Below are 16,284 nucleotides of genomic sequence, written 5' to 3' on the forward strand. Positions count from 1 at the left end.
ACGGTGTTTAACAAACCGTGAATCTATATCAAAACATCCGTTTACAAACGAATACAGATCTCCTGCGGTATATTCCAAGTCTCATTTATCCAGTTGTATTCTCTTTACTTCCCAAACACATGCATTTTTGCTAAAAACCTACGAAATAAAACACTTCCGCATTCTGGTACGCTTTTCGTACGTACTGTTTTTGCGTAAGTGCGCGCGCCGTGGATGATGCGTGAGAAATGACGTTCTCTTCAAGAATTCAAGGTAACACGTTGAGAGTTAATTTAATATACAAATGATCAGTTTGGGGGTAAAGCATTCCTTCAAGTTGTATGTAACTTTATTTGAGTTTTGTAATGTCACAATATTCAGGACTGTAGGATACTGATGAATACAGTAACTGTGTGTGTGACGTGGGAGGACTGAGACCTGTGGAGTGTTTTCGTTTTGACAGACTGAAGGGAATTGCAAATATTTACAATGCTTTTAATTTCCAATAAACTACAAATGAAGCAGTTTGGTGGATCATTTCATCCAGAGCATCAGACAGTGATTTATATTAACGAGCCCCTGAATGTAAGTGAGGATCACAATAACCTTTAGGTATGCGTTCCAAGTCTTTAGATTGCAAAAGAGATTTTACCCCCACTTATGACTGACACTAATACTTTTCCCCCCCCATCAGACAATCGGCTCTCCAAGTTAAAAAGTAAAATAGGGGACAGCAATGCTAGCAGTCGCTCCACACGCTAAGCTTAACATGGTACATGCAGATTTTGCACAAGTCAGTTGACTTTCAATGAACAGAACTATGGTGAATGTTTCCGTCTCAGCAGCAGCAGCACAGATGTATGTCTTTTGTAACCAGTTAGTAACATAACACTGACAGCTTTTGCATTCTTTATTATTAAAAGTTCTACCAACATAGTAAAATAAGTTATACATCTGGCCATCAAATTACACATTTGCTTTACAGTCAGCTCTAAAGCAACAGCTTTGAGAAATGATGGTATTCCTGAATGCTAGAAGCTGAACTCCCTCCTTTTTCTCCTTTCTTAAAATAATTTCCACAGGAAATGACATTTAAAAAATTGCCCCTTAAAAATCATTACTATATATATATATATTTTTTTAAAAGAACAAAAAAGGAAAACCCTCTGGCATATAATTAATTATTATTGCACAATAAGCAGTTTAGAAAAGTGGCAACCCTTTTAACTCATTGATTTCAGACACATAATTATTGATGCTTTAAAGGATCATATTCTTTTTCTTTTTTTAATAAACATAAATGAAGCTTTTATTTTATAACTGAAATATGAAAATAACCATGACCTATGTTCGGAATGGATTTTGTTGTTAATGTGCATTCTGGGTAAATTCAAGTCCTCCGCCAAAGCTGGTGGCGTCTTTAAGGCTTGACCGTCGGCGGTCTCGTTGAGTCCTGAGGGGCCTCCTGCTTCACATGCAGGTCCTGTCTGGGGCCGCTGTGCAAGTTCTGGAGGGCATCGGGTGGAGCGTGACCATATGCATCACCGTGGGGATGGGGAGGGACGCCTGGAGGAAGGTTCATTGGTTGGCTGGTGTGGTCACGCGGTCCTGGGTAGCGCATGTCAAGAGGGACGAATGGACGTGGTCCCATAGGTCCACGGACACCTACACAAAGCAATTGAATAGGGAGTTAATAACGATGATTAATGACATCGGGTGAGACGGTCTGAAAAACATTCAAAGTGCTCCGTCAAGTTCGGTATGTCCGGGGTCTGCAGTGGTGGGGGCTGCTTTCAGGAAATAGCCATAGCCTTGCACTCAAAACAAAAGCAAGAGAAGTAAAAACACTCCCTGATTTCTAAGTTATCTGCTTAATGTAGCCTACAACTTAATATCTCATAATTCCAGACCCAGTATAAACCAACATAACACTCAGTAGCAGCACAAACGGATAAAGTGTTAATAAGAACAAAGGCCAGAACGTACCATGTGGCGGAGGCATCGGCCCAAAGTGATGAGGTGGAGGGGGACGGAAGTGTGCCGGTAGTGGACCTCGAGGGTCCATGACATGTCCGGGGCCTGGCCTGGGGTGGAATGCATGTCCGTTGGCGGGTCGAGGTCCAAACTCTCCTCCCATTGGTCCAGGCAGTGGCATACCTGGGTGCCCGTTGGCTGGTAGCGGAGGCCCATGAAGGTGAGAAGGTACATTAGGTGGAAGAGGACCATGAGGACCTGGTGGGAGATGGTAGAGGCCGGGTCGTGGAGGTCTGTAAGGTCCAGGATGCGGCAGGCGGCCGTGCGGTCCAGGAGGGAGGAGTTGGTCATGGGGTCCGGGGCCGGAGGGAGCTCCCTGGACCATGGAGCCTGGAGAGTCCCTGATCGGAGACACGAGGAAGGATCCAGGTCCCTGAAAAAGACGGACGATCATGAGAGAGTTTTCAAATGCAGTCAGTAGACTTTTAGTTGGTCCTGTAAGTGAGTATACATCCATTAATATTTTAGTCATGCAGTGAAAAGATCCACAAACCACATGATTTGCAAAAAGTGCATTTAGTTAGGAATCAAATCACATGACCAGTAACCTCCAGGGCTGTACCGAACAGTTCAAATCTATCCCGTCTGTTTAAACCTGCAGTTGTAGACAAAGACCAGGAGACATTAATGTATTTAGTATTATACTATTTGTAGAATTAGATTCCAGGTGTCACTGCGTAGGATAAATGTCATTAAAAATCTAAAATGTTTTTATCTAACAAAATATCCAGACGGAACGGAGGAGTTACATTCATTAAAGAAAGTTGATTTGCGTTCCACTTTATTATTTCATTATTTTTAGGGTGACAGACATTCGAAGCTCAAAACCTCAATAGAAGCTTCAAGTGTAAAAATAAAATGACATTCGGTACAGCACTAGTAACCTCACACCATGATTATTTGGATGCAAAAATCAAACCGCTTTCACAAAAACCCGACAACTGACACACACACACAACCAACTTTCACAAAGCCAAATATATTCCAAGACTCTCTGCTTCTCTTAGTGCTGTGAGAACAGGGGAAACCACACTCAGCCCAAAAGGTTAATTCATCCCCAGTAAAGCAAAATGCCTTCAATCTCTTCCCAAATCCAAATTTAGGGAAGAGGGTGGCGTGCTTGCATACGCCTTCACACGTGGACCTGACAGCCTCCATACTCACTGGCTCTGGGCTGTCTGCGGAGGCCTCAGCCTGTGTCTCTGCTATTATCTGTGGATCTACTGCTTGTGTCTGTTTTAGAGCAAGGGCAGACACAACGCACATGTAGGTCGGAGCTCCAGGACTTCAGACTGAATGAAGGGAAGGTAACGTGCAAATATTACACTAATCTGATAAGAAATTAAAGACTTACAGATGCATCAATGTTGGCCGGTGATGAGCTGCGGGGGCCCATCATGTCTGAGAGAGGAGGAGCAGCACAGGGTTAGTAAGAAGGATACGAGCGAAATGTGAATACTCTGAAATACAGAGACTGCAGAAGACCTACCCATCCCAGAGATGTGCTTGTGTTCAGGGTAACGACCGTGTGGGTCTGAGGGAGGTCGTGGACCTGAGGGGGGAAAGAAAGAGAATACACAATGATGAATAAAATCCCTCAATATTACTGCCTGTAGCACCTTCCAGGGAGGACACCGATGTAAGAGACAAGAGACAAGGCGTGGGGGAAAAGGAAGTGGAAGACAGAGATACCAGGAATGTTGAAAACCAGGAAGAAATAAAAAGAACTCAAGAAGGGGAAAGATCTGAAACGAAGAATGAAGTCAGACGTGCGAGACGAGAAAGATAAAAGAAAAGGACAAAGAGGGTTGTAGCGGAGGGATGATGTCCAACCGAGGATCAAAGAAGGTGAAGTAATCCACATGGACTCACCATACGGGTCAATTCTTCGCCCCACTGGGGCAGAAGGAGGGCGCCTGGGACCCTCTATCATTATGGGAGGGGATGGTGCACCCCCACTCACAGGAGAGGGCCCGTATGAATCACCTGTTATGATCAAACCATCCGTTTACCAAGGGAACAGAAACAGTGGACAACTCACTTCAATACATGCAAAGACGAGGTCCTCGATCCAAGCTGCCCAACACGGTACAGTCGAAGTGACAAATGTACAACAACCGTTCTCTCATTTAGAGGAAGGGTTCTATTAGAGAACAGCCTCCTCTTCTCAAAGCTCTGAAGGATGAGAAGTGGACCTAAAGGAAACAAAAACGGCAGGAAAGCTTGTGCGGCCTGTTTACCTTGGCGAGGGCCGGCAGTTTGTCCAGAGTTCGGTCTGAAGAGAGGAGCGCGGCGCTCATTAAGCTGGGAGGTAAGTACAGCCAGTCTGTTAACGGGTAAAACAAGAACATTTGGTTAAATGCTAATAAGCTCCATCAGGTGGGCTAACATCAAGATGCTTTTATTGACCAAACAACAGCCCAGAATAAATAAACTCAACTTACAGAAATAGCAAATGCTCTACCGCTTCTGCCAACACTTACTTTTCACGGAGCTTTGACGATTCAAGCTTCTCTTGACTCAGAGCGCGCTCCGCATTACGAGCGTTCACCTGGAAACATAACGGAGACTTAGTGTTATTATCAAACATAAACAGGCTTAAATATCCATTAAGAGTAATACATGTGAATAAATTGTGCCACTTTGTGCAACGTACCCAGTTTGAGTGAGTCTTGTTTTCCTGTTCTTTTACCTAAAATAATTCAAGTAGAAAAAGACATTCAGTCAGGGGGGTCAGGAAGATGTTTCTCTGTACTTGCTCATTTAAAAAAAAAAAAAAGGAACAGCTACCTGCTCTTTATAGACTTCCTCGGTCTTCCTCATCTGCTCCTCCATCTCATTAATGCGGTGCCGTAAGACTTTCACCTGCTCCTCGGCCTCAACTGCTTTCCCTCCCACCTCACACAGCTGACTCTCTTTGCTGCGTCGCTCCAACTCTTCCTTCGTTAGCCTCCTGCGAAGCCACAGACACACAGGGTTCCTCCACATCTTTTCCATTTCAAAGACCTGCGCTTTTATTCATGAGATGTTTGACCGGATTATGCTGAAACAGTGTGGCTTATTTATATTCATCATGGTGACGTGACAGCAGCTTCTCCTACACTGTGGAACAGCAGCTAATACCAGAGTGATGAACGGACGTTCCGGCTTCACTTACTGCTGCAAAGCGTTTTCCTTCTGCTGATACATTTCAACCATGATTTCGTTTTTCTGCTGGAGGATCTTGAACTGGTTTTCAACGTGGCTCTTATTGCTCTTTAGGCTTGCGATTGCATGCTCCAGCTCCTGGTGTTGTTCTGTTTGAGAAGTACAACGGTAAGTTTGGAGAAAGGCAGGAAGAAGTTACAGTTGTTTTCCGATAACAATACCAGTATCCCATGTGCCCAACGATACGGCGGAACATTCTGGATCGGGAGTGCGCGGGTCTGTGCACTGATCCCAGATCACGTTGTATTATTCATCCGCTCATTTACACTACACTCACTCCCCCGTCTGTACATCCTGCCTGATCCACACTGCGCATGTGAAACTCTTATCAGAGATTAGAAAGAAACGAGATGGCTGACTTGTTGCCACACAACCATATCACATCCACTCAGGGTTAGTTTACAGCAGTTACATTTTTGTCTTGAACGCACTGGTATTGGATCGGTACTCAGAAAAGAACACATGGTATCGGAACATCCCTACAAGAAGGTCATAGGGATTGTCAAAAATGGCGACAAGTTTATGAATTATTTCCTAAAAGCATTTTCAAAAGAAACACGACCAACATACCTTCCAGTGACTTTCTAGTCTTCTCTTCATTCAGCAGTTTGGTCATGAAGCGATCTCGCTCTTCTTCGACCACAATGAGAGTGGTCTGGACCTGGAGAGAATTAATGTTAAAGCAGGTTAACACTTTGAATTATTAACATTTGCCGTCGATTCACAACTACGGTTTATTTAATAGTCGCCTTCATATCTTACCCGAGAAACATCCATCATCTGTTTGATCCTGTTCTTTATGGCCGTTTTCTTGTCCGAAAAAGACACTGAAAGAACATTCACTATTTAGCATGAAGCTGAACACGACATCATTTATACTGTGACAGACAAACAAATATGTGCCATTTAAAACAAATGGGAATCTATTTGCAAGTGCGTTATTCCTTAATTAAATTAGTAACAGAGTTGGACTAACCAGGTGCTACTTCACCATTGGCTAAAACCATGGCGTCACCTTTTTGTGAATCACAAGCGTCTAGGTCTGCCAGAAGTTCGGAAAGAACCTGTCAGGGAGACATTTGTGTGTGGGGTAAGTTGATGCAAGCTGAGGATTAATATGTATAGCCGATATTAAAGAAATCAATCCTGACCTCCACGTTGTGATCTTTGAGCACCACAGAGTCCTCCAGCTCTTTCTGAGACTTTTGATAGACTTTAATCTGCTCGTTCAGCTCCTTGTGTTTGTCCTCCCAGCTCTTTATGGTAGTCTTAAACTGTAAGAATTTAGGGAAAACAGTATGCATCTAAAAATGATCCATTTCAAATCAAATCTGGTACAAAATCAGGTTAAAATACCCATCGATTTAGAGCTCAGTGATGAAAATATACAACGGTCTACATATTGTCTTACCTTTTTATTTTCTTCTTTTAGTGCTGCATAATCTTTCTCAAGACATTTGTGGTGAACATTTCGGGCATCTTCGCGAATCTTGGCCTCGTCCAAGAGAACGGCAGTCTGTGGCAAACACACGCAGTTGAAATGAGAAGCTGAAACGAGCAGCTTTGTATAAGTTTGCAATGTGCAGAAGATTACGTGAGGATTTGCACCTTAGAGAGAGCTTCCTGAGTCTTTTTCCTGCTCAACTGTAGCTTCTCGTTTGACTTCTCCAGTTTCTCAATCTGTCAAAGAAACCGCGAAGCATCATGAATCTGAGACGAAAGCTTAAGAAATAACAGGAAGGGAAAAATATTAAAACAATTACCCTGGTGCCATTATGCAGAGAGTTTGCCCTCTCGTCTTCGAGTAGTTTCGCGCATTTGTTCTTTTCCTCAGACATGTGTTCATTCCGTGTCTCTGCCTCCAAAACTTTACTCTGCAAAAAGGTAATGAGAGAAACTTCACTGACGGTCTTAAATAATGAGGAACTATTTTACGTCCAGAGGAGCAAATACACAGACGAGAAGTATTGTTCGTGTTTACCTCCAGGTCTTGCATCCTTTTCTTTGTAGAACTAACCGTTTCCTTTGACTGTTTTTGACTTTCTTTTAGGTGTTCAGTCTTCAACAAAGAAGAAAACAATTAAGAAAGTTCCAGAATTAAAAAGGGACAAAAATATATATATTTCTTTAAAAGTAGCTCATAAACATTTGATCACATTTAATTTGAAGCTCACCCGTTTCTGGAGAGCTGACATATTGGCGATGGCGTCATTCTTCTCTTTTTTGAGCGCCAAAATTTGCTCCGCGAGCCTTTTATCATCCACTGTTTCCATAAAAGGTAAACAATAAGTTACTTTTTAAGCTACTGCGTTTTATAATGTAAAGTAATGTTATAAAAAAGGTAAAAACTTACCAAGGTATTCTCTCTTCTTTACCTATAAAGTTTAGCAAAGCAATAAGTAAAGCTCAGTTTGATGTCTGAACAACAGTTGTACATGGAGTAATATAACTTTATCATGCCAGGAACAGTGTATAAATAGTGATCTGATTAGAAAACTGTTATATTATGTTGATCTCAAACCATGGGTAGGGTAAGATGGAGAATTAGGTTCCAAGACTAACATTTCACTGCAGTATGAATCAAAACCTAATTACATCCAAGCTTATACAAATACGATATGTTCTTTGTTGTTGGCAAATCATAACACATCATTTGAGCAGAGATGTTACAACACTTACTGCCAACACGGTCCTCCAGAAGAAGAGGGTGAAGGTCACTACTCCAACCAAAGCAGTGAGCACAACAGCTTGCCAAGGACAGCCAAACAAGGTTTCCCCCGGCTTCCATTCTTCTGGCAGTAATGAAATCACCTGATGAGACACAAACATAACCAGAATATTGAGGAAAGAAGAAATACGCAGTCAGGAATAATACAACAAAGCAGGTTAAACAGAAGTATTGTTGTTATCCTTCAGCGAGACACTCTACAGTAGGTTAAGCCTCAAAGCAACTTCCAATATTGACATGTACCACTAGACTGAGATACTGCGTCTTCATTAACCGAAATCTGATGAACAAAAGAAGTTAGTGATAAGTTAATCTTTTCACAGCACTGAGAGGAAAGCTTATCAAGATATCAAGAGCATTACCATACAATAATAATAATAAAACAGAGCAGCGTCCTAATGCCACAACCAAGAATGTTGAACTGTGTCCATTAGCACAAAGCACAAGAGCAGCAACGGGCATAAGGTTGCAAAACTAATCCGCTCTTTTACAAGTTTCCTGCCATTTACGACACACAGCTTTAATCCTGCCTGGATTAAAAGTATTATAAAAAAAGGCAAAATTGCTGTTAAGGTGCTTTATTCACCTGCTATTTCCAAATTCAGACAGAGAATTTATGACTGCAATCCAGGTGTGATAGTTAAATCTATCATCATACAATGATTGTTTGTCGCTAAAAGGCTGACGTGTTTATGAATTGTATCATTAGCCAAAACGGACCATGATTTTGGTTTACATTACTGTCTAGTGATACCAAGAAGAACTCAATGGCAAAGAAACCTTTGAACTGAGCATGTGGCAATTCAGACAGGAACAAACAGACACTCTACGGCTGTAATGAAATGAGAGATTACAAATAAGTTAACCACATTGCCTGAAAGGTTAAACATGCAGTCAGCAACCACAACCAGCTTCATTGTTCTATATATATATAAATATAAATGCACAAAGGCAGGACTTCATCCATATTATGTTTCATTCAAACTTTAATCAACGCAGAAAACAAGATATGAAAGACCCATGTGGAAGTAAAATATATTATTTTAACATCCAAGAAGCAAGATAATAAAAAGGTAAATATAAAATTGGGTGAGTAAATTAAGGAGTAGTTAACGTAGAGTCAATGTGCATCAGCCATATGCTCATTAACACGTCAGCAGGCCGTGATAACATCATAAATACTTCAATCTTTCACTTACATGTCGCAGCTCCTTTAGAAAAAGTATGTTAACATGCTCCGGTTCCATTACAGGTCGGGTTAAGGTATCACTCTCCATGCTAGTCTTTAAAACGAGAACTAGCACAAGTAACGTTATGCTAGTTTGACAGATATTAGCTTGCTAGCACGTTAGCTATCCTCAAAGTAAACCGTGATGTTAAACTGACCGTTAGCCGTTAGAGTTAAAGCACTCGGCGTCTAAAAAATAAAAAACTCACGTCGGCACAGACCCTGACAACGTTAGATAGTTATTTGAGACGGGTGATAAGTAGGACTTGTCAACAACAGTTGGCTAACGCTAATAACAGATGAGTCGTCGTGTCCCATTCACCATCAAACCAACTGACAAGCAGGAGACGTTTGCTGAGCTGGAGGTTCAAATATGGATCACAATTAAAGTACAAAAAGCGATTAAGAACCTAAATTAATCTGAAGAAACAGAGTCCATCTTAGTGATGTCTTCTATGATAATTGTCTGCCTTTTTTTTTATGTCAAAATAAGGCCCGCCGGTTGTAATAGTAGCCAGCTCAGCACCGGCTGTGTTGAACTTCAGCCTACACCGCGACAGTCAACAAGACAGGGGAGGGAGAGGGGGGAGGGACGTTCAGGAACAATCGGAAATTTCTCTGATACAGAGGTCCCAATGTTCACGCTGTAAACACTGACACCTCATACTTAAATCGATCTGCATGCTTAATGTCCAAGTGCAGGGGGATAATGTAAGAGCAATATGACAGTGATAGGTGAAATCCTGTTGAGGCATATCAAAGGTCGGTAAAGGGAGACTTTAGTTTCTTTAATTTCTACTATTAAGAAAATAATACACGTAAAATTTGTATCATTAGACCAAATTAAAATGTTGTTATATTATGGACTGCTACATGTCCTGTGTGCAATACTGTTGTACACACGTTTCACTCACAACTCCTCTTTTTCATGCATGAATAGTGCCATTTTCCTGTCATCACTGGTTATCTTTTTTGTCATTACATATGTTTAAAAAGCTAACAATTCTTAGACTTACCTCAACAGTCCACTCTGCAATTTTACTCTTCGTTATCGAAAGGATGCAGCCCATGTAAACAATCCCAGTTGATAATATTCCCACTTCTTCTTCGTGAATTTCCGACACTGGTTCCATGGAGTCCAAAGATCCTGGCAAAACAAAATATCAGTTTATGCGTGTTACGGACAGACAAATGCAAAAAATCTTCCATTATATTTTCCTCATGCATTCAAAAATAGTTAAAGTATCATGCGTTTACAAAACAATTCTCCCAAAACCTTGAACATAATACAATCCTAGTGCAGTCGACTGATTTGCTGACATATTTGTGATATATTTTATTATGACCCATGTCTAAAGTGCTAAAAATAAGTTTACATTTTATGATTATGCCACAAAAAAAATATGATTTTGCTGAGGGCTTGGCAAAAGGAGTAAAAGTAATCTTAAAATATAAGGAAACACCTCTACAATGGAAACTTGCCTGCTAGTAAAATAACATTTTAAAAGACACGAAAGGTCAATTAATTTAATATACATATTTAAAAAAAGATCAAATCGGTGATGTCATTAGGATTACCAACCTGAGAGCGAGTGCTCAACCTCGACACCAAGGCCCATGTCTAATGGATTTTCCAGAGTGGCCTGAGGGACCTTCTGCATCTCGTCTGATGCACTGAAGCTCGGCTGATTGTCTTTGTTTTTATTAAAGTGTCCGCCATCCTCCTCCACATTGACATCCGATCCACTGTGCACCTCGTCTAAAACCAACTGCTCTTCTTTAGTCTCTGCCGGCTGTTCCTCGTGATCCGTTACAGTGAGGTTGTCATCCCTCTCGGCCTCAGGGACGCTGCCAACCTTGTCTTCTTCAACAATGTGGGGCGTGTCATCTGTCACCTTTAATATGTGTTCATCTACAACAAACACATAAGTAGATGGGGATCAGTCAAGGAGGTCATTTTCTACGTCTGTCTAAATAGTTTCTGGTTATTAGTTTCTTTCTGTGAGGTGTGCACTTGCTAACAACTCAGATTTCCATCAAACATATTTGATGTTATGACAGCAGGTGTGGTCTATGGCTTTGTCAGGTGTAAGTTATTTGTTTAGTAGGAGGTTGTAGTGTGACTCTTAATGGAAAAGAAACTATTGAAATGTAAGATGAGCAGAGCTTTTGTCAGCACAATCATCAACTAGAGTGAAACTATTTTAAATATGTATTTGGGCTCTACACTACATAATCTGTAAAACAAAGAAAGTTTTCATCTTGGCAATTACAGACAAAAGTGGTTGTGGATCAAAATAGCTCAAGTTATATGGTAGCTACCAAACCGAGAGTCCACTCAGACAACATGGCAGAGTGCACTTGTTTGGAATGTAGGACGACATTTCCAAAGTTAAAAAGGTTGAGACTGTATGGCCAAGCACAAATGTGTATTTCTTTCTGTTGAGCAGTGGTCGCAATCCATTTTAACTGGATGAAGCTGGTTATGTCTGGAAACAAGAACGGTCTGAACGGAGGTTGAAAGGAAAGTTCAGGGCTGCATATCTGCTGTGCCACAGTATCAAATTCTGACGAGTGTCTTGGCTGCTTTATCTGTGGATCATAAGCTGATGCAATATACTGTAAAGCCTAAATCAGAAGTTAAAACATAATGTACAATGGTAAGACCTGATAACAACCACAGACATACAACCTTTATCTGTACCAGATACTGAATTTAAAATAATAAATAAAAAAAGGTAATAAAAAAACAAACCTACCTTGTTCAATATCTGGAGTTTTTTCTGTAGCCAGAAGCGTGCTGTCACTGGCTGTTGAATACTTCTGTCGTAGGCTGAATGCGAGCTCCTGGAAGTCATCCAGTATATCAGTCTCGTCATCCGAACTACTCGTGTCCGTATGTTGGTCATGATTGTGTTTCGTGTCTCGGGCATCCAGCATCTTCTCAATCTCGTCCAGAATAGAGTTCTCGGATACTTCCAGGATGCCCTCGAGGGCATTTTCAATGTCTTGCGTGGTACCCGATTGAGAGAGACGACTAACCTGCAATTCTGTGTCCAAGTCAGAGAACATCTCTTCCACTTTGAAGAGATTCCCGAGTCCCAGAAGCTTTTGGAACCGCTCCATGTTCTTCTCCGTGAAATGGTTTCGGAGCAGAGTCAGTCTCATGACGCTGTCGCTGTATTGTGGCTCCGGGGTCGACACAGTGGGCGGAGCCGTTTCAGGTAAGGCTTCGTCAGAGTTCTCCGATTGTGAGGAATTAAGTGCATTTTCATCTTCAAGCAATTCTTCTTTCTCCACCACTTTCTGTTCCTTTATCTCTTGCTCTTCGTCATCGGTCGACTCCTCTGTAATATGTTCCTCGTGAATCTCCAGTTCCTCCACAGATAAATCTGGTTGACTGTTATTCCTCTCCAAATCTGTCATGTTAGGTAGACCGTCACCTGCCGCCTTTTCATCGTCGTCTGTCACATCTGAAGTATTTGATTGAATCTCCTCGATCGGGTCCTGATGTGTTGCAGTTTCGGTACCGGCTAATTCTTGATCAGTTGTGTGCTCGTCCAATTCATCGTCTATTTCATCTTCATCATCGTCATCGTCATATTCCTCCTCTTCCTCTTTGTGCTCAATGGGTTCATCTGTTGTTTTATCATCTGAGTTTTGCGACTCAGGAATGGCAGAAGTATCCCCTTGTGATACCGGATCCACTGATATTGTACTCGCTTCTGTTTGATGGTGTATCGGCTCATCAGTTGGCTTTATGTCTGACTCTATGTTCTCCGGCTCTTTTGGTGATTCTGCCGATAGTGGTTCCTCTGGTTCCTCTCTGGTTCCTCTCTGGTTCCTCCTCTGGTTCCTCCTCTGGTTCCTCCTCTGGTTCCTCCACTGGTTCCTCCACTGGTTCCTCCACTGGTTCCTCCACTGGTTCCTCCACTGGTTCTCCTGGTTCCTCCACTGGTTCCTCCACTGGTTCCTCCTCTGGTTCCTCTTCTGGTACCTCTTCCTCTTCTTCTTCGACTTTCTTTGCTTCTTCAAAACTCTGAGGGGTTTCTTCTACAGCTTCTTCTACCTCATCCTCTTCGTCTTCCTCTGAGCTCAAATCTTGTGCCGTCCTCTCACCCCCGGTGACAACTGAAAAAACAGCATCTCCCAAAGTTGTCCACATGTTCTTCTTCTCTGCAGCCTCTGGTTTAGATTCCTGTGTTGTTGGAGGACTTTCAAGATGTCTGAGGGAATCAGATGCAGGAGTGTTCACGTTTTCTTTGGAGAAAGACAGCAATGGAATTTCAGCTTTAACATCAATGTCGTCTTCGGGCTGATTCTCCACATATTCGCTTTCCTCCTCTTCATATGGGGTTACATTCTTGGTGATTTCTTCGTCGGTGGTGACGGCATCGAAAGTCGTTCCAAGGGTAGTTTTTAACTCAGGGATTTTCCCTCCTTCAGAAATCGTGACTGGTTCGTTTTCTGGAACTAAATCATCTTTGGGCACAGATTCCACCTCAGAGTTTGTGGGTGTATCTTTGGTTTCACTCCTTTCTGAAACAACATTTTCAAGAATGGACTCTTCTGCCTTTTCTGTCTTAACTTCGGTGTCTTCTGCAGCTCCTCCAGGAGCATCAGGAGTGGCTGCTGTATGAGAATCCACTTCTTTTGTAGAAGGTGATTCAGTTGCCACGTCAAGTTCAGGTAAAGAGGCACTTTGATCAACTGGGACTTTATCAAGATCCTCAGAGTTATCATGATACTTAGTTTCTTTTTCACTGTCAGTTCCCTCTTCTGCTGATGGCTGCGTTTCTTTCTGCGCCTCCTCTGCCACTACGATTTGGTCAGATGTTTCCTCATTTTCACCATCATTCACCGGTGAAGAGGCTAACAGTAAATCTATGTCGTAATTGTTAAACTTATCAAATCCTGTGTCAAAACAGACAAAATCTGTTTCCTGAAAAAACGACAAAGAAACAAGTGTCGTTATGTTGAAAATGATGTTACGTTAATAGCTTGAAAGCGCCCTTTTACTTTTGATTTGTGCAATTAATTCAGTTAGTGAGCAACATGTTTTCATACCTCTGCTGGAACTTCAATTTCTTTGTCAGTATAAACGTGGTTAACTGCAAGAAGTTCGTTTGGGAAATATCCAAAGTGACTTCCAACCTATTGAAAAATACAAGAGAACATGTTGAGGATTATAACTATATAGGCAAAACCTAGATGTTATCCAGTTCTGAATAAAATGTAACCAGAGTATACGTACACTTCCAGCCATTATGCCCGTCTTTCTGCCCGACAGTTTATAGTATACATAGACAGTTTCTGATTTCTTGACCGACAGGAACCGACAGTCTGGTCCAGAGAAATCTTTCAAAGCTTTTCCCCGACACAGAAGCACTGTGAAAGAAAAATATGAGGAAGTAGAATTGAAAAGTAGAAAAGTCCATGTCAGAAAATGGTAAAACATATTTTGTACCAAGCTCAAGTTGACATATTCAAATGTCTGGTTTTTATCCATCCAACAGTCCAAAACCAAAGGATATATGGTTTAATGTGATAGAAGATTAACAACATCAGCAGATATTCTCATTTGAAAAGCTGGAACCAATTATTTTTTGGCATTTATTTGCTTACAAAATACTTTCTGATTTGAAAACTGATTTGGTTTAAAGCATTTGAGGAGCAAAGATCTTCTTGTGCCTTACTTTGTTTTAAGTGTTAGTGTCTAATCTTTACTGTTTTATAACTCAAAACTAGCTTCTCCTCATGATAAGTCAGCCAATATAACTATTTATTATCTCCCAAAATGTCAACACTGATGCTATTTTTGTCTACCTTTAACATAACTGTACTTGTATCTTCTGATATTTGGATTTTGTTGTTTAACTGTAATATTTTTTACTGGAATATAGTATGTTTTTAACTATTGTAGCTATATAATGTATTTTTTATTTTTTATTATAGGATTTATAACAACATAAGGCACGATAAATGACTAACTCGGGTACATTTACATTTGATCGATTAATGTACATTGTCCCTTTTCAAATAAAATACATTGAACATATAGCATATAGCTAACGTTCAATGTAAAGAGTTTGCTGGTTAAACTACGCAGTCTAGAGTAACGTACGTGTTAAGTTACATTAGCAACAAGGAGAGAAGTAAAAGCAAATGTGGTTTAACAACTGAGCTAACTGTATTTTGTTTGCTAATGTCAACTGTTGTTTGTCTAACGTTAACAAACATTATGTAGCTAATTAGCTGCTAACATTAGCCACCACTACACAGCAGGGCAGGCCGGAGCTGCCAGGCAACCGGCCAACACTACGGGCTACGTGTGACCAATAACCTCCACAGGCTAATAACTAATGTTAACCTTAGCTTGCCCTGATTTCAAAGAGCAGCACACGGCTGCACAGCATCGGAACAAACTACAGGAGGTGACCAAGGTCGCAAATATCGACTGGCAACAGGTCGAGAGATAAGGCGCAGTTGATGGCTAGCTGTAGGGATGTGGGAAGATTGCATCCCTGATGATAGTAACAACAAGCCAGTAAACTTACTGCTGCACTCCTCATCGGCGCATCTTTTAAAGTCGGAGAACCTTTTTTCCAAGGACGCAGTTGAAATAAAATTAAATAAAAGTAATAAAAAGCCCTGTCGGTAAAAGTGTTTTGCTGCCATGCTGGCAGTTTCTGTTGCCTGGCTTGACTCTTGCTGCTGGAGCATGAGCACTGGAGGAGCCGACACGTCAGCAGATCAGATCCGGCTGGGTGTAGGCTCGGATAGGTTTACACAGGATATACAATTTGGATTAGGCTGCTTCGTGTGATTGTGGGAAATAATCTCAAACCGCTGCAGTAGTAAAAACACAGACTATGTATAAAGGTAAAAAGAAAATCAGAAATCAACCTCATCATTTAGTAAGCCTATGTGCAGTTTTTATCCAATACATGAGCAAGGACATCTACAAAATTGACAAAAAGATTTAAGAGATTGAAAACCAGGAATTACCATGTAGAGGATTATAACTGGTGCATTGTAATGCCATTTAATCTCCCACAGAGCCCTCTTTAAACACATATAGCTTTAGCCAAACAGAAAACAGAAAAAC

The 16,284-nt window shown here is 41.3% G+C and overlaps 1 protein-coding gene across 1 annotated transcript; it reads right to left on the reverse strand.

Moving 5' to 3' along the window:
* Window positions 1-874: 874 nt before the first annotated feature.
* Window positions 875-15,949, reverse strand: mia3 (MIA SH3 domain ER export factor 3). Its single transcript, XM_029462638.1, has 29 exons — window positions 15,734-15,949; window positions 14,431-14,564; window positions 14,244-14,330; window positions 13,195-14,118; window positions 11,936-12,998; window positions 10,759-11,088; window positions 10,193-10,323; window positions 7,900-8,031; window positions 7,574-7,595; window positions 7,395-7,483; window positions 7,202-7,279; window positions 6,984-7,094; window positions 6,829-6,900; window positions 6,632-6,736; window positions 6,372-6,494; window positions 6,197-6,284; window positions 5,983-6,047; window positions 5,791-5,881; window positions 5,171-5,309; window positions 4,804-4,966; window positions 4,670-4,705; window positions 4,497-4,564; window positions 4,254-4,339; window positions 3,886-3,999; window positions 3,503-3,565; window positions 3,368-3,414; window positions 3,178-3,246; window positions 1,966-2,386; window positions 875-1,644 (listed from the first exon to the last, which is right to left on the reverse strand). The coding sequence occupies exons 1-29, from the start codon at window positions 15,897-15,899 to the stop codon at window positions 1,400-1,402; spliced, it is 5,262 nt and encodes a 1,753-aa protein (XP_029318498.1). The 5' UTR covers window positions 15,900-15,949; the 3' UTR covers window positions 875-1,399.
* Between the last annotated feature and the right edge of the window lie 335 nt (window positions 15,950-16,284).

This window comes from Cottoperca gobio, chromosome 24 (genome assembly GCF_900634415.1).
Source record: "Cottoperca gobio chromosome 24, fCotGob3.1, whole genome shotgun sequence".
In the NCBI taxonomy this organism is placed as follows: domain Eukaryota; kingdom Metazoa; phylum Chordata; class Actinopteri; order Perciformes; family Bovichtidae; genus Cottoperca; species Cottoperca gobio.

What these genes read in the sequence shown, in the direction of transcription:
- mia3 (XM_029462638.1), bottom strand. Translation starts at nt 15,899, where the DNA reads ATGCTCCAGCAGCAAGAGTCAAGCCAGGCAACAGAAACTGCCAGCATG. An exon ending in AGATGATGGATGTTTCTCGG is followed by an intron (nt 5,882 to 5,982) that starts GTAAGATATGAA and finishes AATTCTCTCCAG; the next exon opens with GTCCAGACCACTCTCATTGT. An exon ending in AGGAAGTCTATAAAGAGCAG is followed by an intron (nt 4,706 to 4,803) that starts GTAGCTGTTCCT and finishes GAATTATTTTAG; the next exon opens with GTAAAAGAACAGGAAAACAA.